This window comes from Phascolarctos cinereus, unplaced genomic scaffold (assembly GCF_003287225.1).
Source record: "Phascolarctos cinereus isolate Bilbo 61053 unplaced genomic scaffold, phaCin_HiC Scaffold_3;HRSCAF=262, whole genome shotgun sequence".
Classification (NCBI taxonomy): domain Eukaryota; kingdom Metazoa; phylum Chordata; class Mammalia; order Diprotodontia; family Phascolarctidae; genus Phascolarctos; species Phascolarctos cinereus.
In genome coordinates this window covers 194607136-194625594 of record NW_027555736.1, presented here as the reverse complement: position 1 = coordinate 194625594, position 18459 = coordinate 194607136, and the positions used below count along the sequence as shown (strand labels likewise).

The following is an 18459-nucleotide window of genomic DNA, read 5'->3' as shown; positions in this document are numbered from 1 at the left end:
TAACTAAGCAAATCACTGATCTTTGTGAGTTTACACTATCTTAGCTTATGGTTACTGTGAGAAAAATATTTTACAAAACTATCAAGCACTACAGAAATGTAAACTCTTACATGTCAACCATTTAAAAAATCTTCCAAGCAAAACTTCTGTTACATTTCAAAAAAAAAAAACCGGTACATTCTTCAGTCGATTCTTTTTTTTTTTTTACTTTTTGACAGTTCATTTTGATCATATATATAAAATGAAAAGGTAATTTTATTCACGGTGGGGCTTTCTGTTTCATATTTCTAAGTGAATGCTTGTACAAGCACAGGGGAAATTAACAAACCTTTTTTTTACTATGCTAAAGAAAATTATACAGTCAGGGTGGTCGGTCTCTCTCTGGAAAAACACAAAATCAATAAAAAAAACAACAGTTGGTTCACTGATAATATTTTGCAAAAACTGAAGTAGTCTTTAAATGTTTACCAATCCATAGGGGAATATTACAAATGAAACATTAACTTTTTAAAGTAATGACAATTTTTGTTATTTTCATCAGATGTTGAAGTTCAAAGATTCTTTTTAAAGTAGAACCTTATCATAAGATGGATTAGGCATAGAAAATTTCAAAGCCAGTGATTTGGTCTGTAATTATTACATACTATATTATTCATGGACATTTAAAATGAATCATAATAAAGAATTATAATCTTTCAATTTCTATTAATATGTACCTGAAAAAGAAACCATTTTAATATAAAATAATAAAGGTAATTAAATTTAAAAGTCATAAGTTAAACACCAAACTGATTTGAGAAAAATAATAGCTTAACAATCTTTAAGATTTATAATCTAACCATTTTATATATGAAGAAAAATGTATACTACATACTTTCTTTTCTTAAACATGGTCATTTTCAAATTTAAAAGTATATCTGGGCAGGTAGGTGGCACAGCAGATAGAGTGTTTGACCTGGGCTTGAATCCTGCCTCAGATATTCTGTCACCTTGGACAAGCCATTTAACCTCTCTTTGCATTAATTTTCTCATCTGTATAATGAAGAAAATACTAATAGCACTTCCCACACAAAGGTTGTTGTAAGGATTAAATGTCATACGTAAAGTGTTTTGTAAATGTTAAAGCAACATACATGCTAGCTATTAACACTGGTGTATAAAATGATTTCCAACAGTTTCATGTTCTTATCTGTCTCTAACTCAAAAGATATAATTAATATTTAAACAAACTATTTGACCAGGATCTATCTAAGGAAAAGTATTTTATAATTCTGGATCACTTTAAAATAGTTTGAACATTATAAGCAACAGTAAGAAGTAAGTGCACGGTCGCTTTAAATATTATTGGTCCTCCCAGAACTTCCCTGACTATATTCAAAATATAGGCAACTCAATCATCCAATGGCATTAATTATATGGATTTGAGCATAATCACAGAAAATCTTAACTGGATTTAATCTGCTTTATTTGGCTAGCATCTTAAGTTGCTTGGCATGCAGAACAGCCCTTTGAAATTAACACATTTCTTCTCTTGCAGAGAGAATATATGAGAGAGGGGGGAAATTTTAGAAACATTATTAAATCAAATATAAAACTCTTCTGTATTTTAAGACTTGTTAAATATAATCTGTTTCTTTACAGATAAATATATTCTCTCTCTCCTCTTTAGTTCCTCCCTATACAGACAGAATCAAACTTACAAACCAATTACATTATCAAAATTTCAGTTTTAATTTTTTGAAACTAAAAATACATTTTCCCATAGAAACATTATAACAAATGGTCATAAGGGCATTCCACAAAACCTTATCAAACTTACCAATCATAGTATATTATTAGTTCTATAGAAGATAACTGATATGTATAGTAATGTTTCTATGGAAAAAATACAGAATTCTAATTTGGGAGGCTAGACAGCAAGAATAATGATTCTCTCAGATCTATGACACTGGTGGGGGTAGCTCTTATCAAACCTGGCACAAGAGGTCCAGAAGAGATGAAAAAATAAGTGAGAGTCTGGTAAGGGGAACTGGGACTGGGGGTGCAAGGGCATGCACCAAGAGCTCCTACTGGGACAAATCATAAATACCATTTCGATCAAACTCAACTGAGTTTTTTCTTTTTCTTTTTCTTTTTTCTTTGGCTAGGCAATGGGGTTAAGTGACTTGCCCAGGGTCACACAGCTAGTACGTGTTATGTGTCCGAGGCCAGATTTGAACTCACGTCCTCCTGAATTCAGGGCTGGTGCTCTATCTACTATGCTACCTAGCTGCCCCCTTCAACTGAGTTTTTTCTTCAAAAACCTGAGGAATTGGCATGTCTATAGGTTTTTTCAATATTTAGATTGCTGATCTCCTCAGATTTTATTTTGTTTACGATAAACTCAACAAGTAAATACTCCTTCTGACCTCCTAAGAGTACTACAGGGAGAAGAGAATGGGTAACAGCTTGGTTCCAGCTCCAGCCTCGTAAGCCTTAGGAGGATCCAAAGTCATTTTCTTCCATGATACTATCCATCCCTCGCGTGTTTCTACGTGTACATTTGTCAAACACCTGTACGAATATGTGACTCACTTCTGGATTCTCTCTTCTGTTCCATTAATTGATCTATGCTTTTCCCAATACTCAACAATTTTTATAATAATTATTTTATAACATCTTGAGATCTGATAATGCTAGTTTATCTTCACTGGTTTGGTTTATCATAGTTGTTCACTATATCATTATCCAACTCATTTTTTCCATGTGAATTCACTATAAGCTTATATATATTTACTATAAACTCATCTAATTATATGAAGTAACCCATTGGTATGTTTATTGGTATTTCAATAAATCTGCAAGTTAGTTTGAAAAAAAAAACAGCTAGCATTTTTGTTGTATTTGTGCAGCCTAACCATAAGTCAGTAATATTATGTCATTTGTCTGTCAAAAATCACTGAAACTATTTTTGTATAGCTCTCTTTAATGTGTGTTTCATCAAAGTTAATGCCCAGAAGAACTGGAAACTAAGTGGATGCCTATCATTTGGGGAATGGCTGAACAAATTGTGGTCTAAGAACACAATACTATTTTGTTATAAGATATGATTAAGGGGACATTTTTACCAAACCTAAGAAGATTCGTATGAACTGATAAAGAGTGAAGTAAGCAGATTCAATACTAGAACAATGTTAAAAAAAAACAAACAACACTGGAACACTTAATAACTCTGATCAACCATGATTCCAGAGTAACAATGATAAATCATGCTACCTACCTCTTGAACAAGAGGCTATGGATTTAGGGAAGTGAATAAGATATACATATTTGCATAATGCAATGTGGGAATTAGTTTTCCTTGTCACTGTATTATTTGCTACAAGGGTTCTATTTTGCATTTTTATTTCTAGGAGGTGAAGGAAAAGGGAAAGTAAAGAAATGCTTTTTGATTGAAAGAATTAAAATGTTACTTAAAAAAAATTAAGATTAGGATCTTTAAAAAAAAAAAGTTAACCACACACAAAGAAGTTAATACTCAACATATAATACCGTGTTGTTAAGTAATTTAAGGGGAGAAATGTAGGTATAACATGAGTTCCAAGAAAGAACAAGGACTGAAACTTTTAGAGAGAAGAGAAAATTTGTGGAAAAAGAAAATAATGGAGTGTTCTTCTTATGGAGAAGTGCTCCACTGAAGGCAAACAAAAATGGAAAGGAACACAGCTTTAGAGGATCCAAAACGCCTTGTCAAAATAAAAAAAGTCAGGGCAGCTAGGTGGCACAGTGGATAGAGAGCACTGGCCCTGGAGTCAGGAGGACCTAAGTTCAAATCTGGTCTCAGACCAGACATTTGACACTAACTGTGTGACTCTAGGCAAGTCACTTAACCCCAGTTGCCTCACCAAAAAATAAAAAATAAAAAATAAAAAAAAATACACACACACACACACACACACATATACACACATATATATATATACACACATACATATATATCTTTCATATCTGACTTTACAATAGGATTAAGTTGGTTTTCACTAAAAATTAACTTGTATAGACACAACCTCTCTTCCTAGTAAACATTTGGTAAATAATTATTTTATAAGCTAAAAAAACACATATCTCACATACAAACTCTCATTAAGATAAAGAGTGTTGGGCAGAACTGTTATTAGTATTATAATCTTAGAGATACAAAACCCAATTCTCTAGATGCATCAAGCCAGTAGAAGCTTATCACTACACATAATACCATCAAGCCTATTTCCCCTGTAGAGTTGCAGTAGGTGCACCTTGACTACTGCTAAATACAAGACACATCAATCTATCTTTGCTTTTTCCTTGGCACTAAAATTCACTTTAAAAATAATTTATTAGGAGAAAAGTGCTTTTATTCACAGAGACTGCCAAAATATAAATAAAGTTCATATTTTGGCTTTTAAAAACGGTCAGTTTACATGCATAATAGCTGATTACTATTTTAAGATATGGGAACAAGAAAAAATGGAAAATTCACTTCCTATTGTTTTTATTTGGCAAGTCTACTGAAAAGGATCCATATGCTTTCATCATTGCTGATAGTTCTGATCAGCATTATAGGATAGATCAAACTAAAAACCACCACCAAGAGCTGTTCATAGTTAAAAACATCAATCTCTTAAGGGAATGTGGATACTAACTTCAGCAGCAATGCTCTAATATAATACTGAGGAGGTATATTTAGATAACACTGAACTTAAGGAAATAAATATTAAGATCAAATAATCAATGGAAAACACACTCCATTAATTTAACTCTTGTGAAGATCTTGTGGCGATCTCACAAGGAAAGGGAATAGTAGGGGAAAGGGAAAGTCAACCACACAGATCACTCGTGTTCTTCTGTGATGGGAAGTTTTTGAAATGCTTTTTAATAGGATTTATTGTACCAAAAAAAAAAATACTGCCTGATCCCAGTGAAGCCAGAAAGATAAAACTACAGTATATTATAAGACAAATAAGAATATTTTAACTACCAAGCTAAAGAAAGTCAAAAAAGACATCTGTAAGTTATGTACATGACAAAGCAATATTAAAATTTCAGGTACTTTTACTTATACTATCATAATAATCACTTTTTAAAAATGACCAATATGCAGAGATAATTTGGGATCTTTAAGTTTCTCACAATCATTAAAGTGGTACCTATTTCAATTCTTTGTAAAATAAACCATGGCTGCTATTAAAATCATCAGAATTAAGGGTCACAATCCTGAAAAAAAAAATTTAGAATATACCTATTCAATCTTTAAAACATTACTGAAATGGAGAGAAAAAAGTACAAATCAATTCCAAGTTTTGACAAAAAATACCAATATGGTATTTTTTAAAACCTCGTAACTCTCAAATTCACAGGTACCTACTGACCATTATGAAGTTCTCCTGTGACAGTGCCTTCTCCTTGTGGGCTGCCATCCTGATCTCTCCATTTCCAATCAATTCCTCGTATTACCCGGGCTCCAGGAACCATGTACTTTAAAACTTGGGAGCGTACCAGCCGTCGCTGCCTTCTTAAATTAGCCTCAGCTTCTTTAGCTGCTTTTCCTATAAAATGACAATGCCAACACTGTAAGAAACAACTCACGTTTGAAAACATTTTATTTTCTATCAACATTAGAAAAAATTGCTACATATCACTTTTTTACCTAGCTGATCTTCACACACTCCGTTCACAGTGCCGTAAAGTTCAAATCCAGATAAGGAGAGGTAGTGTGTTTGGCCACTAGCATTCTTTCCCATTTGTTTGATTCTCACATGCCTCCATCCTTGTTTCTCATCCTTTGGTGGATCAAGAGGCCATGTTGCTGTTGACCTTTTTAAGAGTTGAGAAAAATATTTCAAAATGAATAGTAAACATTTTAAAATGAATTTCAAAATGTTGCTATTTAATTAATATACTGTAAACTCTCATCAAAAATGATTTTTAAAAATGATTAAAAAAAAACTGATAAAAAAGGACAGACCTGCTCAGTACACTGAACTCTTGGCTTTCAAGAAATATTTTACAACTGCCAAGAAACCAATATGTAAAATTCCTTACAATAATGTTAACCCAGAAAAAAAAATTAAGCCCCCCCATAACAGATTTGATATGCAAAATGCAAATATATAACATTTTATATGAATGTATTCAAACTAACTTCAAAGCTATCCTTAGAATAGTGCCTGGCAAATAATAAGTGCTTAAAATTGTTTGTGAATGATCTGAATGTTCTAGGTCTTTAACACCCAATTTTTTAATATGCAAGTTGAAAGTACATATTACATTAAAAAATTCCAAATTCTAAACAACTGCTTTTATAAAATATATCTTCCTAAAAAATTATACAGAAAAGTAATCCTAAAATACCACATCACAAAGAAACAAAGTTTCCCAATTTGTAAAGACAATCCTCAACTAACCCTGGTTCATTCAGACTACAATCATCAACATGTGTATACAAAGTAGTCCAGTTCTGTCCATCTTTGGATACTTGGAAAACCCAGTTTCTAAGTGCAGATCTTCCATAACCACGAGCATGGCGTAATGTATATGCTGATGGAATTACCCACAGACCAAGATCTATGGCAAACCAAGCATTCTTATCATCATTGCTATGACAGTTAAGCGCTGAACTATCTCGGCTTAGGATGTCTTCTAAGCGACCGTAAGGCAGATTTCTTCCTTCTGATGATGTTACTACCACCAATCCATAGGCTGCTGGATTTACCCACTCATATGCAGTCCTAAAGACATAAAATCAAAATATTAAGAAAATGTTAGTACTAGTTATATTGATTCCTTTTATTTTTTACAATGAGGAATGGACAAACCCATGAGTTAAAATGGAAATGCCACAGGCAGCAGTAACAAGTATCTTTCAATCTCATTAAATAAATAAAATATTAAATAATTTTAATATGTTTTCATCATTTTTAGATCATCAGTTAGTAAATGCATTCAAATATACTGAAAACAATTGTTAAACCTGGGTGATTCCATCATGATGACTTCACTTATTTCCTCTCACTGATAGCAATCTTGGTATCATATAAGGTTATTGATAAAAGATGAATCTTGAAGCTCACCTCATCTAACCCTTCACTTTACAAAACTCACTTAAGTTTTTATATTTGAAAAATGACATTTGCATTTGATGAAAAATGAACCTGAAGAGATCCAGGTATCACAAATGGGTCTTTACAGCCACCCATCTAATTCCCAATCTCAGAAAAACAAACAACAAAAAAAGGGCTTTAACTACTACTGACCTATATGCTGCCTACAGAGACTCTGGGAAAATGATTCTTGCATGCAACTCAAATTTCCTCAATGAAAATATATGAGCAGAGAAAAAAGAAATTTTTGGTAGAAAATTTACTATAGCTGCATGGTCACAAAACATGAGTGTGGCCAACAATATATAAAATATGGCATTTGATTTAGCAGAGCAAAAGGTAGTCCTAAAGATCCTTTTCAGACTATGTTTTTCCTCACATATCCTAGTTACACAAGATTCCACGATAAATCTGAGTAGAAATCTTTCCTTGTTCAACAATGACCAGAAAATCAACAAGGTATTAAAAGGGGTGGGGGGGATATCCCAACTATCTACAGATAGATAGATAGACAGATAGATAGATAGATAGAGAAAAAGATAGACAGATAGGAGCTAAATTGAGCAAAAATTTTTCAGAAATGCACAATAAAGCTATGTGCAATAAATAGCATCAGGCACTGGAGATGCAAAACCAAAAACAAAATAGTCCCTAAACTAGAAGAGCTTATATTTTACTGTAATTTATCCTACAGGCAATAGGGAGGAAGATTATTTTGGCAGCTTTACAGATAGATTAGAGAGGAGTGAAGCTGAAGGCACAGGGAATTTTCGGCAAAGACATCATTTACGGTAAAGTCACCATTTTCCTGGACGATTCCCTTATTTGAGGTTTTCAAATGTGATTTTAAACTGGCCAAGTTCCTGAGCGCCTTTTAAAACTGTTATCCCATTCTCCTACCCAGTACAGATTGTTTTACATCTTGAGTCAGGTCCAAGAGTCCTTTCCAACTTTAAATTATGTTATAACTTACAAAACACATCTGGTATAGGAGTGATAAGGTCTAAATGTGGTGGATCAATTATTGCTGCCAATGAGGAGATGAAGGCTATGGCATTTAGGATAGGTGTCACCAGTACACAATGAACTGGGCCCATAAATGAGTCAGATGGGAAACTCTTACTGTATTGCATTTAGAAAACTGTGCCTATACAGAAGTTACAGCAGATAATAATTTTCTCTATGATTCCAATTTTAATCTACAGACAAATTGGAACAGTCAGACAACTAGAATTCATACCAAACTCTCTGCAGGCTCATTTTGCTCTCAAATGCATTTCTCAAACAATGCTGCTTATAAAGGGTGTGAACACATACAGAATAAAAACAAACCAAAGATCCCTCATTCATATAACCAAGAGCAAGATGAAACGATCTTCGAGAAGTAATTTTTTGTGGTATTAAGACTGGCTGTCAGCCAGAGAACATCAAAGCAGAGGTGAGGTTGTGAGAACATGAACCAGGTGGTCTCTGCACTCTCTTGCTGACCTCATCCAGTCAAATCCCCAGGGATTTAACTATCATCTCTTTGGGGATGACTCCCAGTGCAACATATCCAGCCCTAGAATTAAATGTCATTTAGCCATTTCAAACTGTATGTCCCTGTGTGATTAAGGAAGAAAAATGTGATTCGGATTCACTCCTACAATAAGACACACTTGTAGAGAAAGAAGTGCAAGTAGCTTTAATTAAGATTATAACATAGGCATGGAAAAGGCAGATTTACAGCAGCATACGATTAGCAATACGACGCTAGTCAGGCTAAAAATGCAAAGGACAGCAATAAGATAAGAAAACATCACCACTTCGGGGAGGCACCAACACCTGAAGTCCAAGCTAGAGACTCCCAGGGTACAGCTTTCAGAGTCCCAGTTGGATAAGTCCCAGGCACAGCATCCTTTCCACGGGTGAGAATCCAAAGATGGCTTTCCCAATTAGGATTTAAATAGGGCCTCTAACAAAGAAGGCCCCAGGCCAGAGGTGTCCATGATTCTAGTAGATGTTTTTACTTGGTCCAGGAACTGGCCAAGTTCCTGGAACAAGCAAAACACCTTAGAATATTAATTAACTTGATATGTTCTGATGAACTGGCCAGGTTCCCAGAGCACATCTCCTAAGAACTGGTTAAATTCTCAGGTCAACATAGATAACCACACCCTGGCTTACAGCCCAATGTTTAGAGTCATACAAGGGACATGGAAGATCTTTCCTTATAAGAGTTATCGATCAGTCCCAGACAATATCTTAAATTTAACACAACCAAAACAGAATTATCTTCCTCCACAAATCTTCCTCCTTCCAAACTTCTTCATTTTTGTAAGGCACCACCTTCTTCCCAGTCTCTCAAATATGTAACCTTGGCATTACCCTCAACTATCCACTCTTCCTCATCCCACGTATCTAATCAGTCGTCAAATATTGTCACATCTACCCTCACAACATCTTTAAATCCAAGTCATTCTTTCTACTCACAAAGTTAGCTCACCTTGGTTCAGTCCCCCATCACCTCATGCCTAGATCAGGAGTTGGAAAAGCTTGAAGCAAAGAAAGGTTTTTACATTTTTAAATACAATAAAATTCTATTTCAGCAGTCAGATGATGCAGTGGATTAAGTACCAGGTCTGGAGTCAGAAAGACTCATCTTCCTCAGTTCAAATCTGGCCTTGGACACTTACTAGCTGTGTTACTCTGAGCAAGTCACTTAATCCTGTTTGCCTCAGTTTCCTCATTTGTTAAATGAGCTGAAAAAGGAAAGGGCAAACCACTATAGTATCTTTGCCAAACAAAACCAAATAGGGTCATGAAGAACTGGAAACAACTTAAAAATTACCGAATTTTAAAAAAAAATTATAAAATACAAGCAATTCTGGCAAAGATAGCTGACTGAATAAAGGCAGAAAAACCCTGCTTCCCAAAACTACTCTAGTAAAATCTTAGAAATAACACCACAAAATATGCAGGTTAACAAAGTCATTTAAGAGATAAAAATTCAAATGTTCTGAATGAGTATATATGACACACAACTCTCAGTGAAAACACAGGCTCTCAGAATCCTTTTCTTCCTTTTATACACAGCTCAAGTACCCTATTTTTCATGCTTTTCTTGATACTCCCTCCTCAACTGCTAGCACCCTTCCTCCCAAACTACCTTGTATTTAAGTACTTTGTATATATTCATATTTATTCACCTTCTATTTGTACTGTATAAATCTCATATATATTTGTCTCCCGCAACAGGGGAAAAAAAATAACTCCTTGCAAGTGGAATTGTTTCATTATTTGTACCTATGTATTTAGCACCTAGCAGGGCCTGGTAGATAGGTGCTTAACAAATGCTTGTTGAATGACAGGCAAACACTAATTACTTTTAGTTTGTTGTCAATGACTAGAAATGTACAAGTTAATATACTAAAGACACAGAAAAGCTGTACGATCATAATAGCAAATAGGCTCATCATGAAAGGAGAGAAAAACACATGCATAGGTTGGGTCTTAAACTAAGCTATTCAAATAGCAAAAAAACAGTACAATAGTTTTCTCTAGTACAGAGCACCTAGGAGAAATTGTGGAAAAACATGGACAAGAATTGCAATGGGATAAAAGGCACTGAGTGGTTGTGATATGCATAGATATTGGTACAAGCAGGCATACACAATTATGAAATCATGGAGCTTTCAAAATAAGATTAGTATTAGCATACATCAAAAGAAAGTTCACTTACTTAGCATTTGTCCCAATCCAGTAAATGATTCCATTTTCGTCAAAATCATGCTGGTGCCGGAATATAAAATTTTGCCCTTCTCGTAATTTCCGAACAAAAACAAAAGATGACCGATCAAAATCATACCATTGCTTTGCTACCTAAAAACAAGGAACATAGAACATTTCAACCCAAAGAATTCCACTATCCTCAACTAGCCAAAAAATAAAAAAAAATTAAAAGCTTACCATTTTCAAGAGATACTGTTCTAAAGATTCAACTGTTGCTAGGGGTTCCATTTTCAACATTCTTCCAGTTCGATCTATTAATGATGTCTCCCCAGATGCACGTTCCAAACGAAATCGCAATCTTCTTGTCAGTATCTTTAAAAAAAAAAACACAGGAAAATAGTTCATAAAATGCCTTGCTAGTCCAGAACTGTAAAATATTATATGATCACTTTAAGAGAGTTTTTGAAAACGATATCAGCAGCAAAACTGAATCATTTTAAATTAATTCGTAGAACAAGTTGAATGAAAAATTAGCAAGGACTATCAAGAAAAGTATAGTTCACACACAGACAATTACTCCAAATTTTCACTTAATTTCAATAGCATAACATTTTGATAAAATAAGTTTAACTTCATGATGGAAATACTGCATACTGGCTTGTTTTCCATCATTCTAAGTGTTTTTACAATTAGCAGTTGCAAGTTAATTTTGATACAGTTCTCAAAAAGAAACATAAAATACATGGTTAACAACTGATTGCAGACTTAGCTTCCATAAGTGGACCAATAAATACTGTGTACACCCAGAATTTAAAAGTCATCTCATATTTGTATATCAGCTATGGTATGCATATGTGCTATATAATTAAATATGAGTTTATGTGTATTTTTATTTGTCTTTACTGTTAAGACTATGTTTCCAGAAAGAAAGGACTCTCTTACTTCCAGCACCAAGGGTAGTAATGACATATCTGCATATAACTCTACAAATTAATGCAAACTGCTTTGTTCCAGAAACTCTATCCTTTATGCATTTTGATAACCTCTTCAATTCCTTTACTAGAGCATACTATTATTCTGGATTACTGATATCACATAAAACCTAGCCAAGAGATCGAGAAGGAAGGTGAGAAGCTAAGCCTTAAACAAACCCTAACAAAAAAGCTTGTTCTCGGGCATGGCTGGGCTGGCTGTTATGTGGTTGGGTGTGCGGCGGCTACACTTGGGCGTGGCAGGCTGGGCTGGCAGCACAGGGCAAATCCAGCAGGGCCTGGCCCCTAGCCCTTCTGGCTATGGGCCCCTCACTGAGCTGCCCGACCGGTCCTATGCAGATGGTGGAAGTACTCCCGTAATAAAGGCCAACTCCAACCAAAGGCACAAAGGGAAAAGTTTGCGAGACAAGTCATGCTGCTGTCCTAGGAAATGGATGTAGGAATGAAGACATGGAGCAAAAGCAGCAGGAGAAACAGCAGGAGGAAAATAAACGGCAAATCCTGCTCAAGCCCAAAGGGGCTTCAATGAAGGGCCTGTGAATCAATAAAGCAAACCCCCTCCTCGGAAAAAAAAAAAAAGAAAGCTTGATCTCATTCCTACCCCTAAGTCTATGTGGAATAGCCTACAAGGAAATCATGTACCTCTGGTTTAATATAACAAGGAATAAGTACAAATTATTATTCCATGTCTAAGCTGCTATACATGTCATGTGTCTGGGGTTAGGCATTAATGGAGCTGTAACAATTATTCATACTATCCTCCCTAGACAAACTCCTTCCTCAATCCCCTCCTTTGCTAAGCAGTTCAGCCCTATCACCTGACCCCTTCCGTAATGTGGAAATTCTGTTCTACTGTAAGTAAACCTACCATATTCTCTACTTTTTTTCCTCAAGATTTCCTTTCACCTATTCACCTTCATTAAAACCTGGCTTTCTGCTAAGAATACTACCTCTCCTTAAAACTTCAGCTCTTCCTATTTAACCCGAATTACGAGCCCAAAAGGAATCAACATAACTTTGCTCCCCAACTCTTCCCATTTCTGCTTTTCTCTACTGAGACCCATCTCCTTCTTTACTACCAATACTGACTAACCTTCAAGGCCCAATTCCATTCTTACAGGCCTGGGTTGAAATTCCAGCTCTTTGACTTACTGTGTACTGTGTGAGTTGGGACAATTCACCTAACCTCCAAGACCTCAGTTTGCTCCTCAGTAAAATGGATGGACAGAATTAAAGAATCTCTATGAATAGACTGGACTAATGATCCCTAAAATCCCTCCCAAATCTAAATCCACGATCCCATCAATCATTCTAGCTAGAAGCAATCTCTCTCAATCTCTCTCTCTCCCCTTAACAAAAGTACTACATTGAGAAGATAAAAGATCTCAGTTCTAGTCTCAGCTTTAACAATTAAACCATGTGACTTACACTGGGCAAGTCATTAAACCTTTCAATCCCAAATTCCTTAATCTTCCTGTCACCCTGTTTTTGAAGATCAAAGGTAAAGATAGATGTAAAAATCATTTTGGGAAATGTCAAGTGCTATATAAACATGACAGCAATATAATTTTGTGGCTCTATACTACCTCAAATCATAATGATCTATGTATAGCTTACTGCCCTTAATAAATTTAAGAGCTCCTTAAGGAGAAGGAACAAATTTTATTCATCTTTGCAGGCTCAGTAAAGAGAATATAATAGAATGCTCAATAAATATTTGTTGCAATAAAAAAAGTATGACCACCTTATTTAAATTTACTCTATGCTAAATACTTTGGTAGTAAAGAGTCAATGCAGTACCAAAAGTGTAGTATAAGCAAAAAAAAAAAAAAGATAACTCAAAAATTTTGGGGGGACACAGCATTTACTATCAGAGAGAAGGCCTACCTTGAAGTGGGGAAGGCACATGATTAAGTTCTCTTCAACACATCCAAGCCACTTAAGCTCTACTACTAGCAACCAGGACTACTCTTTCAAATGCATGTGTTAGTGTTTGACTGTAATGTGTATGAGCAAAAAATTTTTTTCAAAAAATCTCATTCTAAAAAGACTCTAGATACTATTAAACACATTACCTACTATTTCATTTGATTCTGACAACTATTTTGTTTTTCTGGGGAGGAGGGCCAATTAGTGTTAAGTGACTTGCCCAGGGTCACACAGCTAGTAAATGTCTTGAGGCCATTTCCTCCAGACTCAAGGGCCAGTACTCAATCCACTGCACCACCTAGCTATCCCTCAGACAATTGTTTTGTAAAGTATGCATACCAATATTATTATTCCCACTATGCAGGCAAGAAAGCAATATTCAAAGTGGTTAAATAACTTGCCCATCTCCAAGCAGCAAAAATTAGGATAGAGGCTAAGTTCAGACTTAAGTTCTACCTTGCTCTCTCTATTATACCACAATGTTTCACTATGAGCATACCGTAACTGCAAATTCCTCAACCTTTTAACCAAATTTACTTGTCATCTCTCCCAAAGGTATGGAGGTAATGTCTCTATCCAAACATATAATTTGCTTCTAAGAAAACAACATGGGCTCAGTTTCTTATGTAAAATAAGCCCCTTTTGTGTATAGCTGTCATTTAAACTCTGATTTGTACTCTTTTCCTTTTGAGGCAAGTTGCTACCATTTTTCTGGCAATATCTTATAGGGAGAAGCACTGTAGTGAGAGGTCGCAGACACCAGGCAAGTACAGGTAAAACACCTAGGTATTGGTCATGGGTCTCCAAAGAGACAAGCTACCCTACTCAGAAACAGATATTTTAAGTGTATCTAAAGATCATTTGGAACCAAAAGAAGGGAAACTACTAATGAATAGCCAGTACACAAGCATCTACTCAATTCAATAAGAATTTATTACACGCCTACATTAGGTGCCAATGTAATAAAACAAAACAAAACAGAATAAAATAGAACAACAACAAAAAAAAAAGTCCCTAGTCTCAAGGATCTTATCATCTGATGGTGGAATACAACAACCAAATAAGCAAAAATAATAATAGTGTCTTCCCTCTCCTCAAATTAAAAAGGAGGAAAATCCAGAAACTTTCCAAAGGGAGCCATGTGCTTCAATTAGATGGGCCTTAAAGGAGAACAACCATTCTACTCAAAAGAACAACAGAGAGTAGAACCTAGATTTGGCACAAAGCCCCAACTCAGGAGCTAAATATCGTGAGATAAGTAAAACCCAGTAAAACCCAAGAAGACATGAATCCTCCCCAAATCCCAAGTTTAGAAATCTCAACAAAGTAGAAAATAACTCTGTAAGAACTATAAGCAGCAACTTAAAGGAAAAAAATGCATTTTCCACAAGGTTCACATGAATACCAAAAGAAATAAAACAAGAGATAAATAGATAAATAAAAGTTTTGTAGGAAAGGACTAGAAGCATAAATATGCTGATAGAGAAAGTAGTAAAGTTTAGCCAAGAAATGGGACTCTCAGAAAACCAGGATAGATCACACCAAAAATCAATTACTTCCTGAAAAAAACCGGAAATACCATAACAAAAATCAAAACTGAAAAAAATAGAAGAAAATGTAAAACACATAATCTCAGAAATAATTGATGCAGAAAACAAGCTAAGAGAAAATGTAGGAATAACTGGAGAAAATAATGATTAAAGAAAAGTTTGGATGTTATACTTCAAGAAATCATAAATGCAAACTGCCCAGATCTGTAAGAATGAGAGGACAAAGATAGAAAGACTCCATTTACCTCCTGAAAGAAACCCCAAAAGAAAAAGTTCCAGGAATCATACCAAAACCCAGAGTTCTCCATTAAAAAAAAAAATATTGCAAGCATCCAGACAGAAGCAGCTACAGTTCAAAGGAACCAAAGAGTTTCAAGTTACAGTTTCTACTAAAAATGAGAGATCTGGGGGCAGCTAGGTGTCACAGTGAATAGAGTGCCGGCCCTGAAGTCAGGAGGACCTGGGTTCAAACGTGGCCTCAGACCAAACACTTGATACTTACTAGTTGTGTGACCTTGGGCAAGTCACTTAACCCCAATTGCCTAAAACCAAAAAACAAACAAACAAAAAGAAGAGAGACCTTAGAATACAACAGTCTAAAAAGGAAAAAATATAGGCTCAAGACAGAGAATATCTGCAAAGTATAATCTTTCAAGGGGAGAAAATATACCTTTAACAGAATAGAAAACAGCCCAGAACTAAGAAGGAACTGTGAAATGCAAACACTAGAATCAAGAGTAACTTAGAAATGTATCTGGGTAACTGGAAGGTGTTATACTGTAACAGGGGGGAAACAATTTTCCCTTAGAAAACTTAATGTCTTCAAAGGATATAAAAGGAATTTAAAAAGAAAAACTAGAGATCTAAGGATGGATTGGTTCTATTCTGAGAGCTTTTTTTTAAGAGGGGGATGTGAAAGAGCAAAAAACAAACTAGCATGGAAAGGAAAAAGAAAAGGATTTAACTTGCTAGTTCTCACAGTTAGGATACGGCAGGAGAAGAGCATGCAAACATGGAAGAACAGGTAAAGGAGTCACCATCAGATTAATTTCTCTCATCTGAAATAAAGCAAAGCAAAGCTGACTATGTGTACATGTGTACACACACACACACAGAGTGTAGAATACAAATGCTTCTATTTCAACAGAGAAACAAATGAAGGTGAAGCAGTAGGGTGAGGAGGTTACAATAGCAAGGAAAGAATAGTTAACAACAAAACAAAACAAACTTTCCAACCTTCATGAATGAATTAAATAGGAAGAAAAAAGAACTAGAATTTAAGGAGGGTATCCATCAATTGAGGACTGCATAAACAAAAAATTACGATGTATGAATATAACTGAATATTACTGCACTCTAAGAAACAACCAAAGAGGTGACTGCAGAAAATCCTGGATAACATAAACCAATGCAAAGTAAAGTGAGCTGAACCAGGAAAAAAAAAATCAGTTCAAATAAGGACAAAGAACATTCTAAAGAAAAATAACTCGGAAAGACTTAAGAACTCTGATTAATTCAATGATAAATCATATCTCCCAAACAAACATTATGTTTGTTTGAGCAGCAGGGAGGTAGCAATACTAATTTTTTTAAAAAGCAGGACACGTAAACATTTTTTAAAACGCACAGAAGAAAAAAAAGCTCAAAGTAAGTACAGACAAGGACTGTTTTCAAAGTATAAGACTTATTATATACTATTAAAAAAGTGATAAGAAACTGAGATTCAGTTTCATATATAATCTTGTATTAATGCTAACTACATAGAAATTGAGCTTGGGGTTTTAAGTTTGAATTAAGAGGTAATTTTTTTTTTACAGGTGTAGAGGGACTGTAGGTTTTAAATACGGGCCAAAAATGAAGTGGAGTACAACATAAAGATATATGATACAAGATTATAGTCACAAAAATGTCAGGTTTTTTTTTTAATTAGGTAAGCAGAATACTACTAGATAATGGTGAGATCCAGTGTGATGTCCCTGTATGTAACTGAGGTCAAACAAAAGAGTTGGTGATGGATTTTAAGGTGCCTGATATACTGGAAAGTGAATGAAATCAGGCTGTCAAGCAAATCTAGGACAAAAGAAGTAGAGACTTTTCGCTACATTGGAAAGGAGGACCAGAGACAGGAGAGAACCACTACTTGAGATGGATGGGATGATAGATGACAAGAGAGTTGCTCAATTCTTATTTTGCTTGTTTTCTCTGACAAGGAGAATGAACTTTGTCCTGGAAATGAGAGAATGAAAATGGCTATCAGGGAGTTGAGACCCAAGATAAAGTAGGAAGATTGTGAGACTGTCTTTGAGGAATTAGAGTTATCTGGGTCAGGTGAACCTCCTATACTGAAAAAAATTGGCAGATGGATGGATTAGTCACTGTCAATTATATCTGAAATATGGTAGAGGAAGCAAGAGGCAGTGCTTTAAAAAAAAACTGTTAAGAGAATAGTCTATAAAATACAGACCACTAAGCTTGACTTTGACCAAGATGGGAAAAATTATAGAACAGATTACTAAAGAGATAGTTATATAACTTTTAAAGGAAGCAAGGATTAAAAAGACTCACTATGGTTCCATCAAGAACAAGTTATGCCAGACTAACCTTATTTCCCTTTTTGACAGGGTTACTAAACTGGTAGATCAGAGGAATATTGTTCACTCAAATCTTTAAAAATTTCATAAAATGTCTCATTATTCTTGTGGCATCTAGGTAGAAATGTGAACCAGACAATAACGCTATTAGATGCATTCAGAACAGGTTAAATTGCTGGTTTCAAAAAGCAGCAAAGATTCCAGGGGTACAAAATAGCTGTCTTCAAGTACATGAAAGGCTGTCAATGGAAGAGAAATTAGAGTCCTTCTCAGGAACAATGGTCAAAAGTTGCAAGAAGGAACTAAATATGGCCTCTTAAATTCACTGACTGGATTGCCTATGTAAGGTATATGGATCAACTACAAAGGAAAAGGAGAAGATTAAAGATTTACTGAAGTAAATGTACTAAAGAAGGAAAGGAACATAACTGAGCTTGAATACAAATCGACAGCACAAACTCATAAGCAGAGTACTGAGAGTTACTGTGAACAAAGTGGTTTATAAATCATAGAATACTACATAAATGTGAGTTACTGTTATTGTCAAAATCCTAGGATGAGCAGAGAC

General features: G+C 35.0%; 1 protein-coding gene and 1 pseudogene across 1 annotated transcript in view; one reads left to right on the top strand and one right to left on the bottom strand.

The window, feature by feature from the left end:
* Window positions 1–18459, bottom strand: part of HECTD1 (HECT domain E3 ubiquitin protein ligase 1) — a 109970-nt gene that overhangs the window by 29232 nt on the left and 62279 nt on the right. Inside the window, 5 exon segments of the mRNA XM_021004235.2 lie at window positions 5388–5564; window positions 5666–5832; window positions 6423–6746; window positions 10840–10979; window positions 11067–11201. Coding sequence (XP_020859894.1) covers window positions 5388–5564; window positions 5666–5832; window positions 6423–6746; window positions 10840–10979; window positions 11067–11201 — 943 coding nt within the window.
* LOC110220279 (large ribosomal subunit protein mL52 pseudogene) lies at window positions 12007–12361 on the top strand (annotated as a pseudogene).